We start from the raw sequence: 20,548 nt of genomic DNA on the forward strand, positions 1-20,548 counted from the left end.
TATGGGTTTGTTTTCAGATTTCCAACAAACATGGTACTTATATGTTTGTATCTATTTGTATTAGAAAAAGAAAAAAAAAACCTAACTTAAAAGTTTCATTTGTGGTTCACAGTGAGCAGTGCAAAGACCGGAAACTTAAAAAAATCACTGGGCTACACCGGCTGTTCCTCTCAGCGCTTGAACAGCATAAGCTTGTCAGGAGTGAACAGTCTCATCTGCTGACTGCCTCTCTCCACCTCACTGCCACCTTGTTTAGCCTGATCCGCCAATCTTCAGCAAGCTAATGCAAGATGACACTTTGTCACCAGAATCCTAAACTCCTACCCACAATACAATTTGTCATCACATTCAGGAGCCCATGACATTCATAAGAGCTTCTCTGTCAGTATCAATTTCAGTCTTATTTTAAGGGTTGTGAGCCCTGACATTCTCACTAACAGATGCTCAAAAAGTGTCCCCAAGGTTCATTGCCACTGAGTAAGCCAAGAGTGCCCACATCCCAGAATAACAGCTGGTCATATCTGTAATATAATATCTACATTTCCTATGCATTTTTAGGTCTGCCCCTGATTAAAACAGTCGATTTGAAACAAAAAAACAAAACAAAGAACCCTCCTATGTCTCGTTTGTACGATGTTGCTTATGGCATTAGAATAATATATACATGTCAAAACATGCAATTATAACTGCATATTGATTATTGCTGCATGTCCCGACCTATGAAGCTGAAACTTTGGAACAGCAACCTCCAATCAAGGTGACATCTGTCTAATTTGGCCCTCAAGGCAGAACTGAAATTCAAGCGTAATGATGCGTTTATGAGAAGTAATTTCTGACCCTCAAGGAAACAAAGTAAATTAGGCACCAGGGCATTAACATTTCAGCTCTTGACCTAGCAGCCGTTAAACTAACATTTACATTACTGCTCTCCATATAGTATGAGAAATGTGAAGACGGTTTTAATTGAAGGTTGATGTAACCTTTTTATGTGTAAGGTTGGGCAATCAGTCTTAATGTAGGGGGTGCAATGCTCGGTTAACCTACTCAGGTTACATCACGTCTAATATATCTGCTGTTTGCAATCTGCCTGCATTAGAAAAGCAAAGTAATGAAGTGAACAGGGAACCTAATTAAAAGTTGACTGCAAATCTGTATGTCAAAAGGTCAGCAGTCTGTCTTACTGTACACTGGGCTGCACAAAATTAACCTTGTCAAGTTATATTAGGTTAAAAATACTTATGGTGAATCGAGAAACACAAATATGACCAACTCAATGAGATCGATGTGAATTTAAAAGGTGAAGTCTTAACCTTCTGTAAGTTACTGCCTCCCACAGCGAAGCCTGGCAAAGTGATTAATCTTTCTATTTTTAGATCAGTTTCCTACTTATTTATTTCTTTCCTTATTTCTTTTTTTTATGCAGAAGGGAGACGGCAGCTCTGCCAACAGAAATACTTTGTCAGCAACTTGATTGCATTTACATGGTAGAGTGAAGCCAAAGCTGGAGCAAATTAGAGAGCTCAGCCATGGGCTGTGCTGAAATAAAAGGCACTTCAAGAAATGCCATGTGAGGAGACTTCTCAAAAATCAACACCTCAGGAATGTGATTTTTTTTTTCTTCATTAATATGCCTTGAAATTATTACTACTCACCATGTTTGTTTTACACAGCATTTTTTCGACATCTTTGCCCTTTGATTTCATTTTCTACCCTAAAAGTACTGCAACGGGAGATGAAAATTGGATGCTGGGAACTGTTTACACCAGCAGATGGTGGACCACTTTCCAATTCCTCTGTGAATGGGAACATGGTCTCAGACTGTTGGACCCCACTGAAAATTTTAAAGTGAAAATTCATTGTGAGATACCAGTACAGTACATACACTAGATACCAAATTGTGATGATCAGGATATCTGAACACACAATTATTTTACATTTTGAAATTTAGAAGTACCATACATACATTGCTTTATCCATTTCACACACACACCCCCCACTACCACCACCACCCCCCACCCCCCGAAAACTTTCCGTTTGACTTACAGTCAAATATCTAGCTGGCCAGTTACAATTTGGGGATTGTAGCCAGTGAGGCTATGAAGATGCCCTTGCTTTCAGATTTAGAAGAGTTGATGACAAAACCACTGATGTTTTCTGTGAAGCATTTCCACTGTGATGTGATTCCACTACCAAACATGTGGCAGCGCTGGAAAAATCTCAAGGTGACCTCACTTCACATATTCACCAAGCAACAGGCCCAGAAAAGTATTGTATGTTACCAATGACTGTTTCAGTGTGGATTTAGATCCAGCTTAAAGTAGAAGTAACTCATCAACTGATTCCTTTTTAGGCCTCTGACAGCATAACAAATCACTGACTATCATCACCATTATGGCTAATGTGCTAACAAACACTTCCCTATGTACATATCCTGCAGAGATAATGCAACTTTAGCATTCATTTGGAGTCGTGTCTTGCACACCCCAATGAATGTGGGTCCAATACTGATTCTTCTTTAAGCTCTGTTCTGGTATCCACCAACCCCTGCAAAAATCTGGCCCTTTTGCTGCTAAATGCTTCGTATTGTGCACCAGGAAACTGTCAACTTTGTCTGTCAGCTGTGCGGTGCTTTTGTGTTGCAGAAAATAGCAGCCTGTTGCAGGTGGAAATGAGGTTAATGAGCGGTGAGAGTCAACCGAAACTGTAAGCTAAAACACTCTGCGGAGCTAAGTGCAACTGGATGAGTGATGATTCTTCAGCGACGCTTTTGACATTACACGTATTCATTGTATCAATTGTTCATATAAAACTATTGATTAGTGCAGCGTTAAACATAAAATATGCTAAGCATGTGATGCATTCAATATTTGTACAATATCTTTTAGCAGAGCCCACATTCACAAATAATTACACAAGTCAAATATACTGATATAGGACATTTCTGCAGCACAGGAGAGTACATATAATCTTTTGTCATGTCTTGTGGCCTCATGGCACTCTTGGATAGAAAATGCATTGTACGACCTGCTTTTCAGGCTGTCCTTACAATGTGCTCCTCGGATGCAAATCTGCCCATTTTGTCCACTAACATGTAATAATGTGTCTAAAATTGAATAAATCTGAGTTCATGAAAACACCAGTCGCCCATAAAAATCTAAATCAGACAATAAAAGCCCAATTTAAACTGCGAATTTGGATCATAGCACTGTGAATACAACAGTTGTGTGAGGCTGATTCATGTAATATCCCCCTCTCTCTGGCTCCAGAGTCCCGCTGACACAGCAGCTGTGAGCAATACGGACGTGCGCGCGTGCGCGCGCGCGCGCGCGCGTGTGTGTGTGTGTGTGTGTGTGCGCGCCAGTGCAGGTGGTAAGAGGGAGGGACAGCAATGCCTGTGAGCTGAATAACAAATCTAGCATACTGCACACCTGAGGAGCTGTCACTGTCATAATCAGCCGTTTATAATGCATGGCAGAAGGGGGACAGGAGTCGAGAGGAGGAAACGAGGACACAGTTGGTATCAAAGCTCTGTCTGTATTACATCCTTTTCTTCTTATCCTCTCTATTGCTGTATGGAGAATTGAAAAGGTGAGTGTATTCTTTCCTTTTTTTTTTTTTTAATTTTCACTCTCTGCTCAAATTTCCTTCAAGTTATTGCTTAGCTCTCCCTCATCCACTGAGCCACAGATGTCACATATGGAAAGCTGGATAGCCAGCTCCACTTCCTCTCTGCTTTCATCCTGCCTCCTTCTTCACACCCCGTCTGGCCGAGCAGGTTTGTGTCCGGACACCTCCTCCAGAGAGCTCAAGGTGACACATGGCTGCTCAGGCACAGATGAGTGGCTGTGTCCCCGGGCCTCTTGACGACCGCCAGTTGGCCCCTCACTTTTACCCCCTCTACAACCGTATGAGAGTCCCTGAGCAGTGGGTGCAAACATCCCACCTCCCCACCCCACCCCTCTTGAGCCTTTTTGTTTTTTCAGTGCAACGCTAATCTATGGTTCTGCTGTGGGGGCCACAGCAGCGGCAGGTTGACGCACTTCCAGCTCACTGAAACAATCATTCAGCACTTGCATTGGGAGTGGTGTGTGTGTGTGTGTGTGTGTGTGTCTGTGTGTGTGTCTGTGTGTGTGTCTGTGTGTGTGTATATATATATATATATAGCCGGAACACTGCCTGTTAGACAGCCAGGCTGATATTTTTTTGCAGGGTCAGCAGAGAGTTGGCCAAGCCAGCATCATGGAGGAGTAAATCAATGAAACCCAATTAGACACCAAGGAAGGTGAGAGAGGAATTGAGCGGCTAAAAAAGCACAGACTGAGACAAAAAGTGATCCTTGAGACTTTTTGTGAAAATACCAGAGAGTAAATAAAACATCTTGCCACAGTGACACATGTGAGGGTGTTCAAATGTGCAAAGCTTGATATTAAAAAAGACACATCTGAATACCGCTACGCTCGCGATTCATGGGAGTTTTGAAAAGTATTGTGTGGGACATGCTGGAGAGGTTTGGACTGTGTGAGTCACATTGATGCATAATTCTGCTTCACTTTAACCAAATAAAGCACAGCTATAAGGTTATATTGCCCATGAGGAGCTTTTGATATCATATGAGATATTGTCGCTAAAAAACTGTTCATTTCAGCCTAATATTTAAGATATATGTATTTTAATTGCAACAACATAATAAACTTAATGTGATGCATGTTTGTCAGTCAAACACAAATAAAACAAGTAAGAATGAGATTTATATAATAAAACCCAATGTGTTTTAAATGCACAATAACCAGGTTTAGATTTATATTGCATAAACCTTGTTATTCAGCATTTTATATACAATCAGAATCCATAAATTTTAGATATTAGGATAAAATATTTTTTTGAGAGTACTGACCCTTTGATATTAGTCTTGCTGAATTCCCCAGCGGGTGAAGAGTGCAGTCATGTGGCTGTGTGGAGGGCGAGAGTAAAGGCAATATGTCTCATGATCACCTCCTGAGCGAGCCAAATGAAGCACCCTTTGCTCTGAGCAACCTGCCACTAACATCTGCTGCTTTGGCCGCAAATGCCCTTCCAAGTTGTATAAATCCTGTCTGCTTATTGGTTTGCACCACTGTCTATACTACACAGGTAAAAAAAAAAAAATACAACACAAATACAACAGCACTCCACTTTCAAAGAATTCATCTTTTCTCAATTTCAATTATTAGTTTTATGGATGGCAGGACTTTGCTTTAATGAAAGTGAATGCAGGTGGAATGCAAGCAGCAACAGTGAATTTTAAACGCGCCATATTGTTGGCATGTAGGTGTTTTATATTGCAGCAATTATCTGATTCGGATCAAAAATACAGCATTATTATTTTCTGAATTAATGAAAGAAAAACATCATCTTAAGCTTCTGATAACCTGCTGACTGCTAATGAGCTGTGGAGATAGCAGTATGCACTAGATAATAATCCTGTTCACATTGACAGGGAAAAAAATAGATACTAATACCCACAGGCAAGTGTGTTGGAATAGGCACTGAGGCAATTACCATGAATTCAGATCATATTTTAATCTCATTAAAACACAGTATCTTGTGTCAAATCAACACAATTGTCTACTGTAAAACGGATAATGTCCTTAATATAGTTGTTGTCTATTAAGAGCTTTGCCATCTACATTATTTAGATATTACATACAGTATGTGTTAGATAAACTGGCTATAAAGAGAACATACAATAATAAGACATTCTTATAATCCATGTTTCATTTGCTGTGGTGGCATATTAACTAGATTGTCTTTTATCGTACTTTACATCTTGATTATAATCCTAATGAACACACGCTACCTTTTTATGCAATCTGACAGGACGGCCATTTGCCACCTTCTTAAACCCACAGTAATTATTAACACATTTTTGTAATCAGGCCTCTCCGCCATTTGCATGAAAGCAATCTAATAAATGTGAAAACTAAACTCTCCCAGCTGAAAACATTAGGATAACCAAAAACTCAAGCATTTATAGAAGTAACCTCCAATCTCATTACCTCTGTGATTAGGAAAAAAAAAAAAAAAAAAAGTGACTCATTCCCTGACTGCCTCCAAAATTAAGCTCTTGATAAGAAAGCCCGGTCTGAGACAGAGGAGGGAGCGGTGGTGGATCAGCAGCAGAAACAGCCTTCATATAAATCCATCCAGGCTCCATGTGCTCAGACAGGCTGTTGGCCCACTCCTAAATCAGACAGGCCAGACTGTCACGACCAGAGACCTTGTCTTCTTGCAGATCAATGGTGATAAAGGGAAATAAATTTTGAGCTGCAAATACTGAAGACACCAAAGAGGCACTCGGGTGGCAAAGAGCTCCATAGGCATCTATACTGACTTCTTTTTTTTTTTTTATATTACAGAGAAAATATTTCACTCTGAAAGCTGTGATAATGATAATGTCGACTTTGTTCATGCTGAGGATAACAGCAAGGGAAGACTGGGAAAAAAGTGTGATAGGTCACTTTGTCGCTGAGGCATCATGGTTTTTCTGTACGTCTTTGGTGTCATGTGGAATATGGCTCTGCACTGATTGAAAACATGTCTGATAATAAAAAGCTATTCTAAACAACTCTAAATTGTTTACTTGTAGGGTTACTTGTAAGTACAAGTGACTGTGTGTATGTGTGTGTGAATGCAAGCACTTGACTGATTCACTTATCATGTACGGAAGATAAAGCTATTTATTAAAACAAAACTTTCCAGTTTCTGAAAGCTCAGATAACAACACCACAGCCATTTATTATTTTCTCATTCCGTGCTGGAGAGAGAAAAACAAACTTCCTTTCTCTTACTGTGTCCTCAGCAATTTGTATGGTAAATATTTTAGGTCATACTAATGGCTTGGTTTTGTGGATAGTAATACTGGTTTGTTGTTCATTCTGCCACTGAGGTACAAACTGAAATTTCTCAACTATTAAAAAACGAACTGCCATTAAAGCTTATGGAGACATTCATGGTCCCCAGCCAACGTTTCGTAATGACTTCTGTAATCCCATGGCGTCTGCTATAGCGCCACCATGTGGTTGACATTTATTGTTTTAAGTAAAATGTCTCAACAGCTGTTGTCCATTGTCACAAAATTTTGTACAGACATTCATGTCTCCCTCAGAATAAACTGTAATCACTGGTTAGGCCCTGACCTTCCATGTAGCGCCATCATTCATTGGCCAATTTCATGTTAAGTGCTGACAAAGATCTGATGCTAATTACCGAATGTTAGCATGCTAACAAGCTAAACTATGCTAGTGAATGTGGTAAACATAATACTTGCTAGCATTGCTAACATTAGCATTTAGCTCAAAGTACAGCGGCGTCTAAGAACAGCCTCACAGAGCCACTGGCATGGCTCTACATTTTCACTTCCGCTGTTGTTGACTGCTATATAACTGCTGTGTTTTTGTAAGGATGGTGCATACTTGGTCACTAACTAAATGAGCCCAAAATATCCTGTTTTTGTCCAAAACAAATTCAGTGATTTTATGATATTCATTGATATAGTTTTGAATTGAAATGATGAACAGGAAAACATGCAAAATAACCTTTTGGATGTGGTTTGCTTGAAAGAAAATACAGCATAACAAGTGAACAATAAATAATTAAGACAACTGCCATTTTGCACATGTGCCAAAATCAATAGCCACACTTTTATTGCATCACTAACTAAAGATGCTTTCTTCTCTCCTCGGGTTTTTTTCTGGAGTTTAACACAATTTGCTTTAATCAGGCAATCAATCACTATTAGATCTGTGTGCCACACCAGCACACAGCAGGCACATGTGGCCCCCAGCAAAAATTCCAGTCCCTAAATTGGGACAGACTCTTGCATGAGCCCTGTGACACAGCAGAGATTGCCAGAGCTGCTGCCAGAGCTTGCAAAGCAGCGTTTTGCCGTTATTTGTCGACAAGGGGGTGGCACCAAGCTGCTTCACTGACACGTCTTTTCACAAAAAATTACAGAGAAAATGCTCAGCGGAAATGTTCTTGCATGTCTTTGTCACCATTTGTCACTTTGCATACAGTACAATATAATCAGATCCCTTTTAAGGTTGCAGATTTTCAGTAAAGTAATCACGCAATATTTCATGTCTAAAACATGTCACACTTTATATTTGTGGAAGATGACATTCTGTGACCTTGCTATAAAATACTTGTGAAAGCCAGAAACAACTTCAAGTAAGCAGATAAGATTCATCCATACACAGATACACACAGTACATTTATACTTATATGTGTATGTGCGCCCTAATACATACACGACTCTATTTGGCTCTATTGTTCAAAGGATATAAAAGACTGAATGAGCCGATTTGGCATGAGAGGAGAATAATCAGAGCATTACTGTGGTCCTTAGAGATCCTTTATTGAATGCATCACAATGAAGCTTGATTGGAATTGATAATGGCTTCGAGGACTAGGTTGCTCCTTTCCACTGAATAATTTGTTCCAAAGCAACCTTTGACATGCAAGGGATTGGCAATGACAGGGTAATTAGCCGACTGTTGAGAGGGGTCAAAATATGTGTGTTTATACCAACAGAGAATACTTGATTCTCCCTTATTGATTGACTGTGGAGGCTCAGTGTCATTTCAAAATACTGCATCGGTGCCTCTGTCAATTTTATGAGCAGCCAATAAATTCAACAGAAATAGGCTGTGTGCATGTGTGTCACTGAATATTGTCATCTATATTTGGCTTTGACTAGAAATGACTGCGCTCTGCATTACAGTACGTGGGAGCGGATGGCGAACTGTATGATATTCCTGTATCAACACAAAGTCAGCATGAAGAAGTGCGGCGGATGTGAAAGTGCTGCTGACCTCGTCCATTTTTCTTCCAGTGCCATCAAGGCCACCGTGCTGCAGTGCTCCACGCTGCATCCAATTGTGCAGAGTTAAAGGTGTAAAATCAAGGGCTCCTCCAGGCAAAGAGCCCTCAGACACCTGCATTTATGAGAGTCAACCGCAGTGTCAGCACCACAACCAACATGCATCATACGGCTGTGTCACACATGCCTGCAAAACAATGTTATCTGTCTACACACACCTAGCATAGACCTTAGAATATATTAAGCACAGACTGCACAGCGACCTTGATGGTAAATTTTCGCCTCTGAATGCACATTTTAGACCACGCAAAGAAATTCAGGTATATGCTGCGCACAGAGTTCTCAGGGTTATCAGACTAGTCTTATGAATTGTGCAACATGATATTGTTTGATTGAATGCACTAAGTCCAAATTGGATTCCCACTAACGCCTCCTCCCCTCCCCTGCCTAGACAAGTACTGATGAAAGATAACCGCCTCTGCATTAATCAAAGAGATGAAGCATTTTGATCCCACTCTCAATTAGATTAGATTACATAAATTTAACAATTTGTACAAAATGCGATATCAATTATCAACAGGTCATTCAGTTTGATCTCTTGCCCAGTTCTGCCACAGCAAACAAAAGAAGCGCCCATTGAATTTGACTGCCTGTGGTAAAAACATGATTTTGTCATGTTTCTTAATAGCTGCGAGGAAAACTGGCAGCGGGAAACCACGTCCACAATAGACTTCTTTAAATGGGCTAAGTGTGTCATCTTAATTTTGTTACACTTTCTTTTTTTTTGCCTTTTGTTAGTATTCTTTTCCACCAAAGAGACGAGTCTAATTATTTTAAAACACGGATGATAAGGCGTGCTAATCAATGACAAGAGTGTGAAGTGACGTGAAGTGAGCACTTTCAAAAACTACTCAGCCCTCTCTTCCTGTGTATGTGTGCTGACTGTAAGTGGGATGTGATAGTGCTTACTGTTTGTTTAGGATTACAACACACTCTCAGGGGCGGATGGTTTGATTTGTAGGAGGAGGGAAGCAGCATCACTCCCATCACATACTTGCCTGCACCTCAAAACGCCAATAACTTGGAAAACAACAGATTGCCCAGGAGGAGGTGAACCAAAAGTCAGCACTTGTTTATTATTTGGAGATGGAATAAGTATTTTTCTCATCTGCCGAACTGAAATATCTCTGTATCACAGATGCAATCTATTCCATAGAGCCTTCTCTTGATAGTTAATTAGGTGTCAGCAGCACAACCGAGGTAATTTAACCTTCATCAGGCTGTATCACATGAGAAGATAATGTAAGAGAATTATTCATTGCATATTTTAATGGTACATGAAAAAAAGCTTTACTTATGAATTCTAGGCTTAAGTGAAGATGAATGAATAGAATGCAAAATTCAAAATTCCATAGTGATCGAGTCATTTGTGAAACAGTGAGCTTGTTAGGCAGTGGTAAGGGAGACCGTGTGGCTAAATATTCTGTATGTGTGTGTCAGAGACAGAGAGTGAGGGAAACACACACACACACACACACACATACAAAAAAGCATTGACAATTAATAATCCTTAAGATCAAACGTACCGTAAACAGCAGTTATCTGGGGGCAATGTGATCAAAATCCCTCACCTAATGATCAATAGAGAGTCTGGGCTCTTTATGCAAGATGAGAGACAACTGACTGAATCCTGAATGAGTTGACATCTATGACATTCAAAAAGCATTTTTCTCAGAGGAATCTGGAGCTAATACCCATAGAATTTAAATGAAAAACAATAGCTCATATATGTACATACAACCCAGTGTATAATGAGCTGAAATAACAGTGATACCATTTCAGCCGTAACTTCAAAATATTACAAGACTAACAATCTCCACCAAATGAACTATTGTAGATAATGGTGAGATTTATATACGTTTTATGATATTCACATACAGGAATGTCTGTTTTGATCATTTCTCTTTCTTTGTATTTCTGTCAGCCTTAGGTGAGAGTCTCGTTTTAATATAAGGTGTATGAGTAAGTGAAACCAGACGCTAAGCAAATAAATGGCGACCTCAAACTGACCTTAAAATGTTGAAGTACTGTAGGGCGTAGTTGTAATCAGCTGATAAGGTATTTTCCTTCAGAGTAAGGAAGTAAAAGTAGAGTTTTGTTTTTTTTTTAAATTCTGACTGGAAAGATAGCTTATAGCTGCATAGTATATAAGAGTAATATCATAATTGGATTGTATGGGTATTATAAGGTTTAAATCTGAATATTAAATCCCTGTTAGCAGTTTTGAAAGTACCTACCTTTTTAGGCTGACAATAAAATAAAATAATCATAAATGTTTTAAATGACTACACACGTCATGGAAATGGGGAAAAAAAATATATACCGTAATGTATGATAAAGCCAGCATAAACCAGCACTTACTACCCCGGACTGTGAACATACATTACTATTGTGTGTGAAAATCATAATACTCTGTCATTTGGGATGACGGTTAACACAGGAGACCACCGCTCCGTCCCAGCAGTGAAATTGGCAGTGTGACCAGTAGGGAGAGACAGTGAGATGGGTGGTTTGTAGACTAGTGGCCGGGGCTTTCTTTTTTGTTTTTGTGTTGGACTGGATGGGAGGGAGCAGCAGCAACCTCAGTACCAGGCACTGCTCTCTCTCTCAGTACTGACTGGGTAGACAGAGGAGGAGGCTGCTACATGCTGCCGCCGTCACCACCGCTCCTGCTGCCACTGCCGCTCCTGCCTTTGTCGTAGAGAGGGACGCTTTTCACCGCAGCCACACTTGAGCCAAAGGATATTCTTTTTTAAATTTTTCCTTATTTTTTTTTTTATTTCTTCTTCTACGCGGATTCCGAAGTGGGAAATTAAGCAGTTACGGGCGTACCAATGTACTCACTACACGAGGGTAGCGGTCTGCTTCTGCTGGCGGTCTTGGCAGGACTGCAGGTAATGTAACATCAGCGGTTTCGAGCAGAGTTACACCGGACAGTTTAGAGGCTTGTTTTTGCGGAGGCGATGCTGTTCGTTGAGTTACGAGCCCGCGGTCGAGCTGCTAGCCTTCCAACACGCACTTTACACGACATACTGTTTGTTTAACACTGCTTTGTATGTACAGAAAAATCACCAGAAAGTAGGACTAGCACGGGCTGTGATTACCAGCTAACGGCTCTTTTTTATCAAACGGTCACGAGATGCTGCGTTGTTTAAAAAAAAGCCCAACTACGCACACTTAAATTAATCATTTCAGGTCGGATAATTTAAATTTACAATGACTTCGCCTTATTTAAGTTCATATAACTGAATTTTTTATTGTGTGGAAGTTGGGTGATGCGGCCCCACATTAACCTAGTTCTTACTTGGTTATATTTAGTTAAGGTTTAATATTTATGTAGATTGCTGCAGCGTGTCCCCCCCTCCTGGCGAGCTAATTGCCTCTCTGGTAAAATCGCGGTATGAGCAACAATGAAAAGTAGACTACTGTACATTATTGCTGTAGTACTGGTTAAATGTATAGCCTAAGTACACGTAGCAGTGATAGGATAATGATTGTTGTCCAATCATAAGAATGGAAGCTGTCTATGTAACCTAATGTAGTGCTTTTGTGGAAACAATTTATTTTCTTGACTATGTGGTTACTTTGTTAAAACTGTGTCCACTGAGCATCAGCGAATAGCGGCCACATACTTTTAAACAATGCCGCTGAAATAGTTGGTTAAAAGGATTTGACTTGTGTTTTGACACTTAAAACAAGAATATTGTAAATCCTGGTGCCATTGTTGTAACGTGCTAGAATTCCCAGAATTCCCCCTCCCCTCTGCATGCATTTTCCATTTAAATTCCTCTGATTAAGAATGGCAAGTGGCACGAATACCCACAATGCTCTTTTTCAGCAGGACTCCTCTCGTTTTACATTCTTTTGAGAGTGCATGCAAAGAAATAAGGCCAGGCCTCTGTTGCTAAGAGCTGAATCAATGCTGAGGTTGTGTGATTGAGTATATTTGGACATGTCTGGACACCAGAGTGTTTTCTTCAGATATGGTCTGTCTGTGATTTCTCACTGCCAGTGATTTCTTTCTTTCATGCTAGATTCCCGCTTTATGGAAACACTAGCCCCAGTGATTTAAAGATTTTTTTTTTCTTTGCAAACTCCCTGTTATTCCCTAAATCTTTTGTGTTGACACCCTGAGCACAGTTTTCCTTTTCAAAAGGAGGCATAAAAAGACACTGTATTGATCACAGTCATAGTCTTGCAGCTTCTTTAGACATCAGCAGTTGTTATTTCTTGTTTATTCAGACACTCACACATAGATGTTTATTCCCACAACAGTGGATCGTTAGCATTTACTTTTTATTCCCTTGTTCCTGCACTTCAAAGTGGAGTGTTTGTCCAGAGTAGTGTGTTGATCAGAGGGGCCGACCGAGAACGTTGGTTATAACCCTACCCTGTGCCTGGGCCCCTCCAGGGGGACAAATGGAGCTTGTTCTTGCCTAGCCGTGCTTTTTGGCTAATGCTTAACCCTTTTGGCCTCATTATCCTAATTGCAGTCCCTGCTATAAAAACAACAGATGCTTTTGTACAACTGTGGGGACTTCAGAACGTGACCAAGGGGTTTTAGAGGCAACAGGGTGCATTTTTGAAGGTTGATTTATGACTCATTGTTGGACGCCCACCCCCCCACCCCCCTTCTCTCTCTCCCCATCATCACAGATTGCAGCAGAGGGCAGGGGCACCACACCATGCAGGCCAGGCTTCTCTGAAGATGTATACAAGGTTGTTGTGCCAGATATCACAGAGAAAGGACAGCCCCTTTTCAACGGTGAGTGGAGAAATATTCCCAGTGCTGTTCTGTGGTGGATTCTTGTTATGTCTGTGTTTGATTGAGTGTGCGTATGTGTCAGCATGTGCATCAATTGTGCGTGCTTGCCTCCGTGTGTTACAATTCAGGGAGGATCAGAACAAGCTTGACATATTTAAACAATTAGCTCTGGTGTAGTTGTGTGGTATTGCAAGTTGTGTAGTTTCCCTTGTAAACCAACTCCAATGTGGTTCAGGTTTATAAAGCTCCAGTCCATTTTGCTTACATGCTGTTTTCTCTTTCAAAGCAGACACAAACATAAGCAGATTGTTACACCTAAACACAAGATCATGCGTTGCAGCTAAAAAGTTTTTGCAATTTGCATTTTGTTGCAATGAATATTAACGGCTGGCATTGTCATTAAAAGTAGGAAAACTTTGTTGATTGCACTGGGGACACTTCCTGTTGCAATGAATAAAAATCAATTACACACAGATTTGAATACTTATGCGACTTTAATCAAGCAAATAACTTGGCTATTAAACACTCCATGCCTGGTGCTGGAGCATTGGATTATTTCCATTATCATATAGCATAATTATGCATTTGTTTTGTCCTAATTTAACATCAGTACAGATTTAAGGCATATGCTAACTCTTTGTGTCTGTTACTTTTAACACTTGAATGCCTAAAGGTTCCTATGAGAATCATATAGTAATGTGCCCGAATGAAATCATCTACAGCTAAGCCCACTCAGTGGCAGTAATAACAGCAATTTACGCATCTTTCAAAATGTTTGTTTTATCAGTAGTCCTTCTGTTGGGAATCCAGTTGTAGTAGGTTTATTTTTTCTAACATATAACCTGGTGCAAACAAGAAAGTGAAAAATAATTATTTTTTTGCAGTAGTCCATTACATTGCCGCAGGCATGACCAATGCTCTTTGGAGTTTAATATTGGCAAAATGAGGATGCAGCTACCGTGAAACGGTATGCAAACCTACAGACGGTAATAAAACTGGAACATATCACCAGTGTGCCATTAGAGAGGTTAGAGCCTTGAGGTCATTTGGACCAGAAAACATTCTCACTTGTGTTAGATTTCACAGTGTGTGCCTAGAACTTGCACGCTGCCATCGGTGTGAGTCAGAGAGGTGGAGGGGGAGGTAGCAATGACGAGAGAAGAAAGGAGAGAGGGAAGAGAGTGCTTAGATGGGTGGGTACAGCTTTCACTGGGCTTTACCTTGTGCACAAGTTTCCGTTTGATCCTGCAGGTGATGGATTTCCCTCTGTTGGCTTGTGGATGAGCCGTGACCGGGGGTAATCAGGTTCCCTTTTGTTTGCCCCCCGCACTACCCCCTCTCCTCTTTTCTCTGCCTTCCCCTCCCCCAGCGAGCTGTTGCTCTGTGGAGATTTCCTTGATAGAGAGGGGCACTCCTGTGTCATTGTAATGCAGCAGGGCTCAGCAGCATGGGATGATGTTAATGAAACTGCATTCTCTAATGAAAAGCTCCTGTGGCATGTTTTGAAAGACAAAGCCTCCACAGTGTGGAGAGTATGCCCAAAGTTTTTCAACTTTGCTTTCACCATGCTGTTTAAGAATATTGTTTCTGACCAGGAGCAGAGGGTTTTTTTTCAAATGTATGCTTCTATAGCTGCATGTAGCTGCTAATACTTCACATTTCCTAGTATTTCATTAACTTGGTCAATTGTTCTCCTGAATAGTGAGTGAAGACATGTAGTAAATCTTGATGGAGTCATTTTATTAAACATACAAGTCTGAACATGTTAGAACAGAACACATAGGCTTGACCATGTTATAAATAACCAGGTCACTAATTCCGGTATGTAAACTTCTCCTTAGATTATTGATGAGTGGTCACCAGTTGTCTGTCGGAGGAGTTATTTGAAATAAGATCTGCAAGAGCATCAGCGTAATAATATCACTAGATTGTGTAAGGTGTCAGTAATATGACTCCTTTGCTCATATTGTATTGCTTTTGACCCCAAATGTGCACAGAGATGCAGTGGGGGTGAGCTGTTAAGATATCTTTGTCCCATCTAATTGCAGTATCTTCCTTGCTATTGATTAAGAGAATACACATCCTGAGGCTTGTAAAACCTGGAAATGGTGACAGTTAACATGTAAACAGCTCACATTGTATGCACCAAATTAAAGACATCCTGTGGATTTGATAATGGCAATTGTGGCTAACTAGTTAACATAGCTATTTAATTGTAAGATTTAATCACATTCCTGGGGGCGTAAACTGGGCTTTAACTGTTAGCTGGCCAAGTGACGCCCCATTGATTTGCAATAGATTTGTTAAAATGCATTTCTTCAAAGTTGCTTGGCAGAGAGGCTCAGAGGAAAGCCAGGAAGGACAATTATTCTTCTATGAGAACTCCTCTCCAATGATCCATTAAAGGGAGGTTACGCTCATTGTTTACAGATGCAAAACCACATCAGGCTTAGGAGGTTACCCACTGTCTAACTTCTGGGGGTCCATATGACCTTGATTTTAAGGTTGCAATATTTGCTCTGGCCTGATACTGAGTGAAAAGAAACAACCAAATATCAGTATTTGTTATCAGACCATCACACAGATGAAAGCAGCTAAATCGTTTAAACATTAGTCCCGTGTTTCCTCTTATCTTGTTTGGTTGCTTGATAAAGTCACTTGTTTTACTAAATTGCATTTAATTTCAGGTAGGCTGCAGCTGCGGGTGGTTTGCCCCTGGGTGTCTAATGGAATTCTGGTGGCTTTGGAGAGCTGACACACATTGTGCAGTTTTTTCCAGATGAGGCCTTTAAAGCAGGGTTGCAAAGTGAGTCAGTCGGAGCATTATTCAGCAGAGGTTTCCCTCACTAAAAACTGGGTTAATGAAAAGCCCAAAAGCCTAATTGAGCTTAATACACTCTCTTATGCTGCTGTTCTTCCTTCCCTACCCCCAACCATCTATTCTGCTTTCATTTTTCTTTCCTCCACCCCTTAGCCCTGTGTTTTACTTCTTTTCTCGACAATTATGTGAGCACTGGTGATGAAAGAGATGTATGTTTATAGTCTGCTTTAGCCTTGGTTCAAGTGCTTTGAATGTGAGCGTGTCAAGAGGGTCCAGTGAGCTGGCTCCATAGATGCGTTGGGGGGGAGGGATTTACAGTTGACCAGTTTAATAATGTGATTAAAACAATTAGCGTCAACGTCTGCAATAAGGACATGAGCTCACTTGGACTAAACATATCTCAGAATGATCAGTTAATCTATCATTAGGTGTAATTACTTCTCTTTTCTGTGTTTGTTTAAGACCAACCTTTAAAACAAACCAAGGGCCTCCCTTTTGACAAGAAACACATTGTATTCACGAAATCCAAAACTGACTGCACAGACTGAACCCACTTTTATGTTGTTCTGGTTCTCTGCGCTCTGTTGAGATGCTGATGGCCCTGGGTACAGCTGGGGCCACTCAGATATGTTTAAGGGGCCCCAATGTTTTCTGAGACATGACCCTGCTCGACCCTCTCCTGTAAACTGGGCCAAGTGCTCAGAAACATACTCAACCCTTTTTCCTGCTCTCAGATTGGGAATGAGACTGGTGGGGGTTTCCTGGCAAGGTGCAAATGAATGGAACACAAGCCAAAGAGGTCCTGACCCGTCACCTGGGAGGCCACAAATGCATAGCACCCCTACCTCATGTTGTTCTGACCTACGAAGCTCGTTCATCACTCAGAGAAACAGACAAAGCCAAATTTCCCAAACCCAGGTTATGAGGCAGCCTGAATAGCAAGTTTCCAACAGCATTATGAACAATAAATAACCATTGTAGCATTTGTGGTGTGTGTCAAGGACTGTAAGGGACTGTCTTTGGAACATTGCAGAATTACAGTTTTATATAGCCCTGGTATAGCCCACAGTGTCGAAAAAAGACAGTCTGCTCTGGAGGTCTTTGTGTTTGATGTATAGGAGGTCTGCATTGATGTCTGTGGTGGTGCTGAATAATTCAATAGTCAAACATGACTTTCTTAATATTTAAATCCCTGCTTAAAACGAGATCCATAAGCATAGAGGAGCCATCATGTAGCAGATGAGAAAAATGAAGAGCAACATGAGACACTATGAAACGCTTCCTTTTTAATAGTATAGGGGCTTCTGCACATTTCACATATTCTCTTTGTCATTGTGGGACATCAAGAGCAACCCCATGACCACAGTTCTCATTTTGGTCCAGCTTTTTTCAAGCTAAGGCAGCACTTTCAGTGTAAGTTTGTTTGTAAGAGCAGTCTATTGCCCCCATCCCCCCTCTTTTTTTTTCTGGAAGTGGATCAATGAATCCAGGGTCTTTGTTTGCAGTGATCAATATGTTGTAATGAAGGCTGCGCTCCAATTCCCTGCTAAAGCATCACTGGCGGGTTGGAGTTGAATTTGTTTTATTCTTTATTGTTATCAGCCTGCATAAATTTATTTTCATCTCCCGTCACTGTCTTTTTTTTCACCCTTCAAAATTTTTTTTTTTCCCCCCGCCCTTTTTTTTTTTTTTTTTTTTTTTTTTTTTTTCCTGGGAGCGCCATGGCCTAGATAACCACCACATATTGCGACAACAGATTGAATCTTGGCAGTATATGGTTTTGGAAAATAACCTTTGATGCAGTTTGCCTACAATATAACAAGGATGCAGAGTTAGTCGAATGCTACTGCTAGGGGCAGGGCCACCATCGCTATTTGTCAGAAAATCATAGCTCCATTGCAGACCTAAGGCCATATCATAAAAATGAAATAATAATAATGTGAGCGTATTAGAGCAAGTGCACCCATTTGTGTCTAATTTGTGGTCGTGCTTTCTGAGCCTGCTGGGTGGCATGACGGGATAGGACATATTTTATTTATGTCTGACCTTTTTAGGCTCCAAGTTCTTAACCAAACCAAAGGAGGCAGACAGGCACTTGTGCAATGCCTAACTCTAGATAAAGTATTTTGTGGAGGGCTGACATTGCCCTGGTGGCTTCTCATCACCTCTGTTCATATCGCTCTTATCAGCTACAGGCCCTGCCCTCTGCTATTGGCACCTAACCGTGTGCCTCTGACATTGGGCAGCAGTTAAGGTGTCCCTCTCTCGTTAGTGTGTGTGGTTGGGGGGTTTGTCCTTGGCATATAATTAGATTGTTCTACCCAGACAGCTCTTAGTGGTGGTGGACAAATGCACCGGGCTGCTCCTGGTAGCAGAGACTTCTATAACAAGCTTTTGGTAAAGGCTACTTGCCTACATGAAGACAAGATTGTTTCTCACAAGGTTGCATGTAATTATATTTGCCTGATCAAAATTTCATAGTGAATTATTATTATTCACAGTGATCGGATACAGATTTGAAAAGAAGACCTTTCACTGTATTGCTCCTTCACATGGTCATGTGAAGGTTTTATAGGTTATTTGGTTCTAGATCACACCTGGGCCCCACCATTCAAGATGCCATATTGCTATGGTTTTAAAATTGATGTGCGTGCGTCCACCTGAAAGACTGTCAAAAGAGAACAGATTTATTTATCCTTCTAAAACAATCCTTCCCTGTTTGACATGGAGGGGAGTTGGGATCACTCTTAGTGACTGTGGTGTGGCGTGCCTGGCACACTGGTTCTGATGGGTTTTATTTAATGTGAAGAACACCCAGAGAGCACATAAGATGACCCCGCTATGTAATGAGGCCACGTATAAATAGCTGTATTGACCTGGCTTTCTGCATATATGCCTCCATATAACTAGGCTAGTGTTATTTTTCACTAGTGAAATGCTAGAACCATGTGTGGGAAAGCAAATGCCAGCTTGCACCTAGAAGACAATACATCAGCAGTATGGAGTGAATTGTTAACTTTTGAAGGGACTGATTTGTGGATTTCAGTGTCATTATTCTTCAGTGGGGCAGCCTTTTTTGGTTGGTAGAGAAACAACTCCATATCTCTCTCAGAGATCCTGCTTATACATAGAAAGCGCTGTTTGCAGTGTTGCCGCAGCTGTTTATTGTGCAATACCGTCGTTCGATTTTTACCCAGTTTGACTCTCTGCTGTGCTTGTTTTTCTCATTATGTTAAGCTAGATGAGAGTATAGAGAGTCTTGTCAGGTTTACCATCGGCAGGCATGCGAAGGGAAGCCACTCCCATTCCCCTCTACTTTCTCAAATCTTTTGTTCGTAAGGCAATACATTTAGCCTCAGCTTTGTTGCTTGTAGACAAGAGTGCATTCACAGACTGCCCAGATGCAGATTCAACAGCATTACCTGTCTCACGTAGCTGTGAGCAGACAGACAGCAGGCAGACATGGTGTCTTTGTGTGCAGGGTCAAAGAGGGAAGCTAATACTCAAATGAATATATTAATGAGAGTTTGAGCAAATGTAGAAAATAGAAGCAGCACTAGCCCCAAGTTTAGCCCTTTTCAGTATGCATGTGACACACATAGCACACATTTTCAAACCTCATGCTGTGTTCAAGAGGCTACATGAATTGGCACACTATTATTCCTCTGACAACAAAAGAGAAATTTGATGCAGAGGACACGTTAATTGACCCAGATACTCTAACCATGTTCACAAAGGCCAATATCCTGCCTGGGAAGAGACGACTACCTCCTGCGGGCCACGCCAACTATTGTGTTCCGGCAGAGGCTTCAATTTCAACACACCAGCTCTTCTCTGGACACTAGCCTCTGATGAGTCGCTGGGTTGTATCTCGTGACATTCTCCATGCATGCTGCTTTTATCCAGCCCTCTTATCACCTCCACCACTCTCTTCCCAGCCTTCCCTTCCCCCACTACCACATGCAATCTTTAAGATGGAGGAGCTCCCTTGGCTATACGTTATGATTGATGTGCCTTAATTGAGTAATGCAAAGGCTGTACT

At 41.0% G+C, this 20,548-nt stretch overlaps 1 protein-coding gene across 1 annotated transcript in view; it reads left to right on the plus strand.

Annotated features, from left to right (window-relative positions):
- The first annotated feature begins 11,524 nt into the window (after positions 1–11,524).
- Positions 11,525–20,548, plus strand: part of cdh2 (cadherin 2) — a 60,677-nt gene continuing 51,653 nt past the window's right edge. The window contains exons 1-2 of the mRNA XM_022757900.1: positions 11,525–11,814; positions 13,577–13,685. Of these exons, the coding sequence (XP_022613621.1) occupies positions 11,755–11,814; positions 13,577–13,685 (169 nt within the window). The 5' untranslated portion in view covers positions 11,525–11,754. The remainder of the gene's footprint in view (positions 11,815–13,576; positions 13,686–20,548) is intronic.

The sequence above is a fragment of the Seriola dumerili genome, unplaced genomic scaffold (assembly GCF_002260705.1).
Source record: "Seriola dumerili isolate Sdu_G_001 unplaced genomic scaffold, Sdu_1.0 BDQW01000291.1, whole genome shotgun sequence".
NCBI classification, from domain to species: domain Eukaryota; kingdom Metazoa; phylum Chordata; class Actinopteri; order Carangiformes; family Carangidae; genus Seriola; species Seriola dumerili.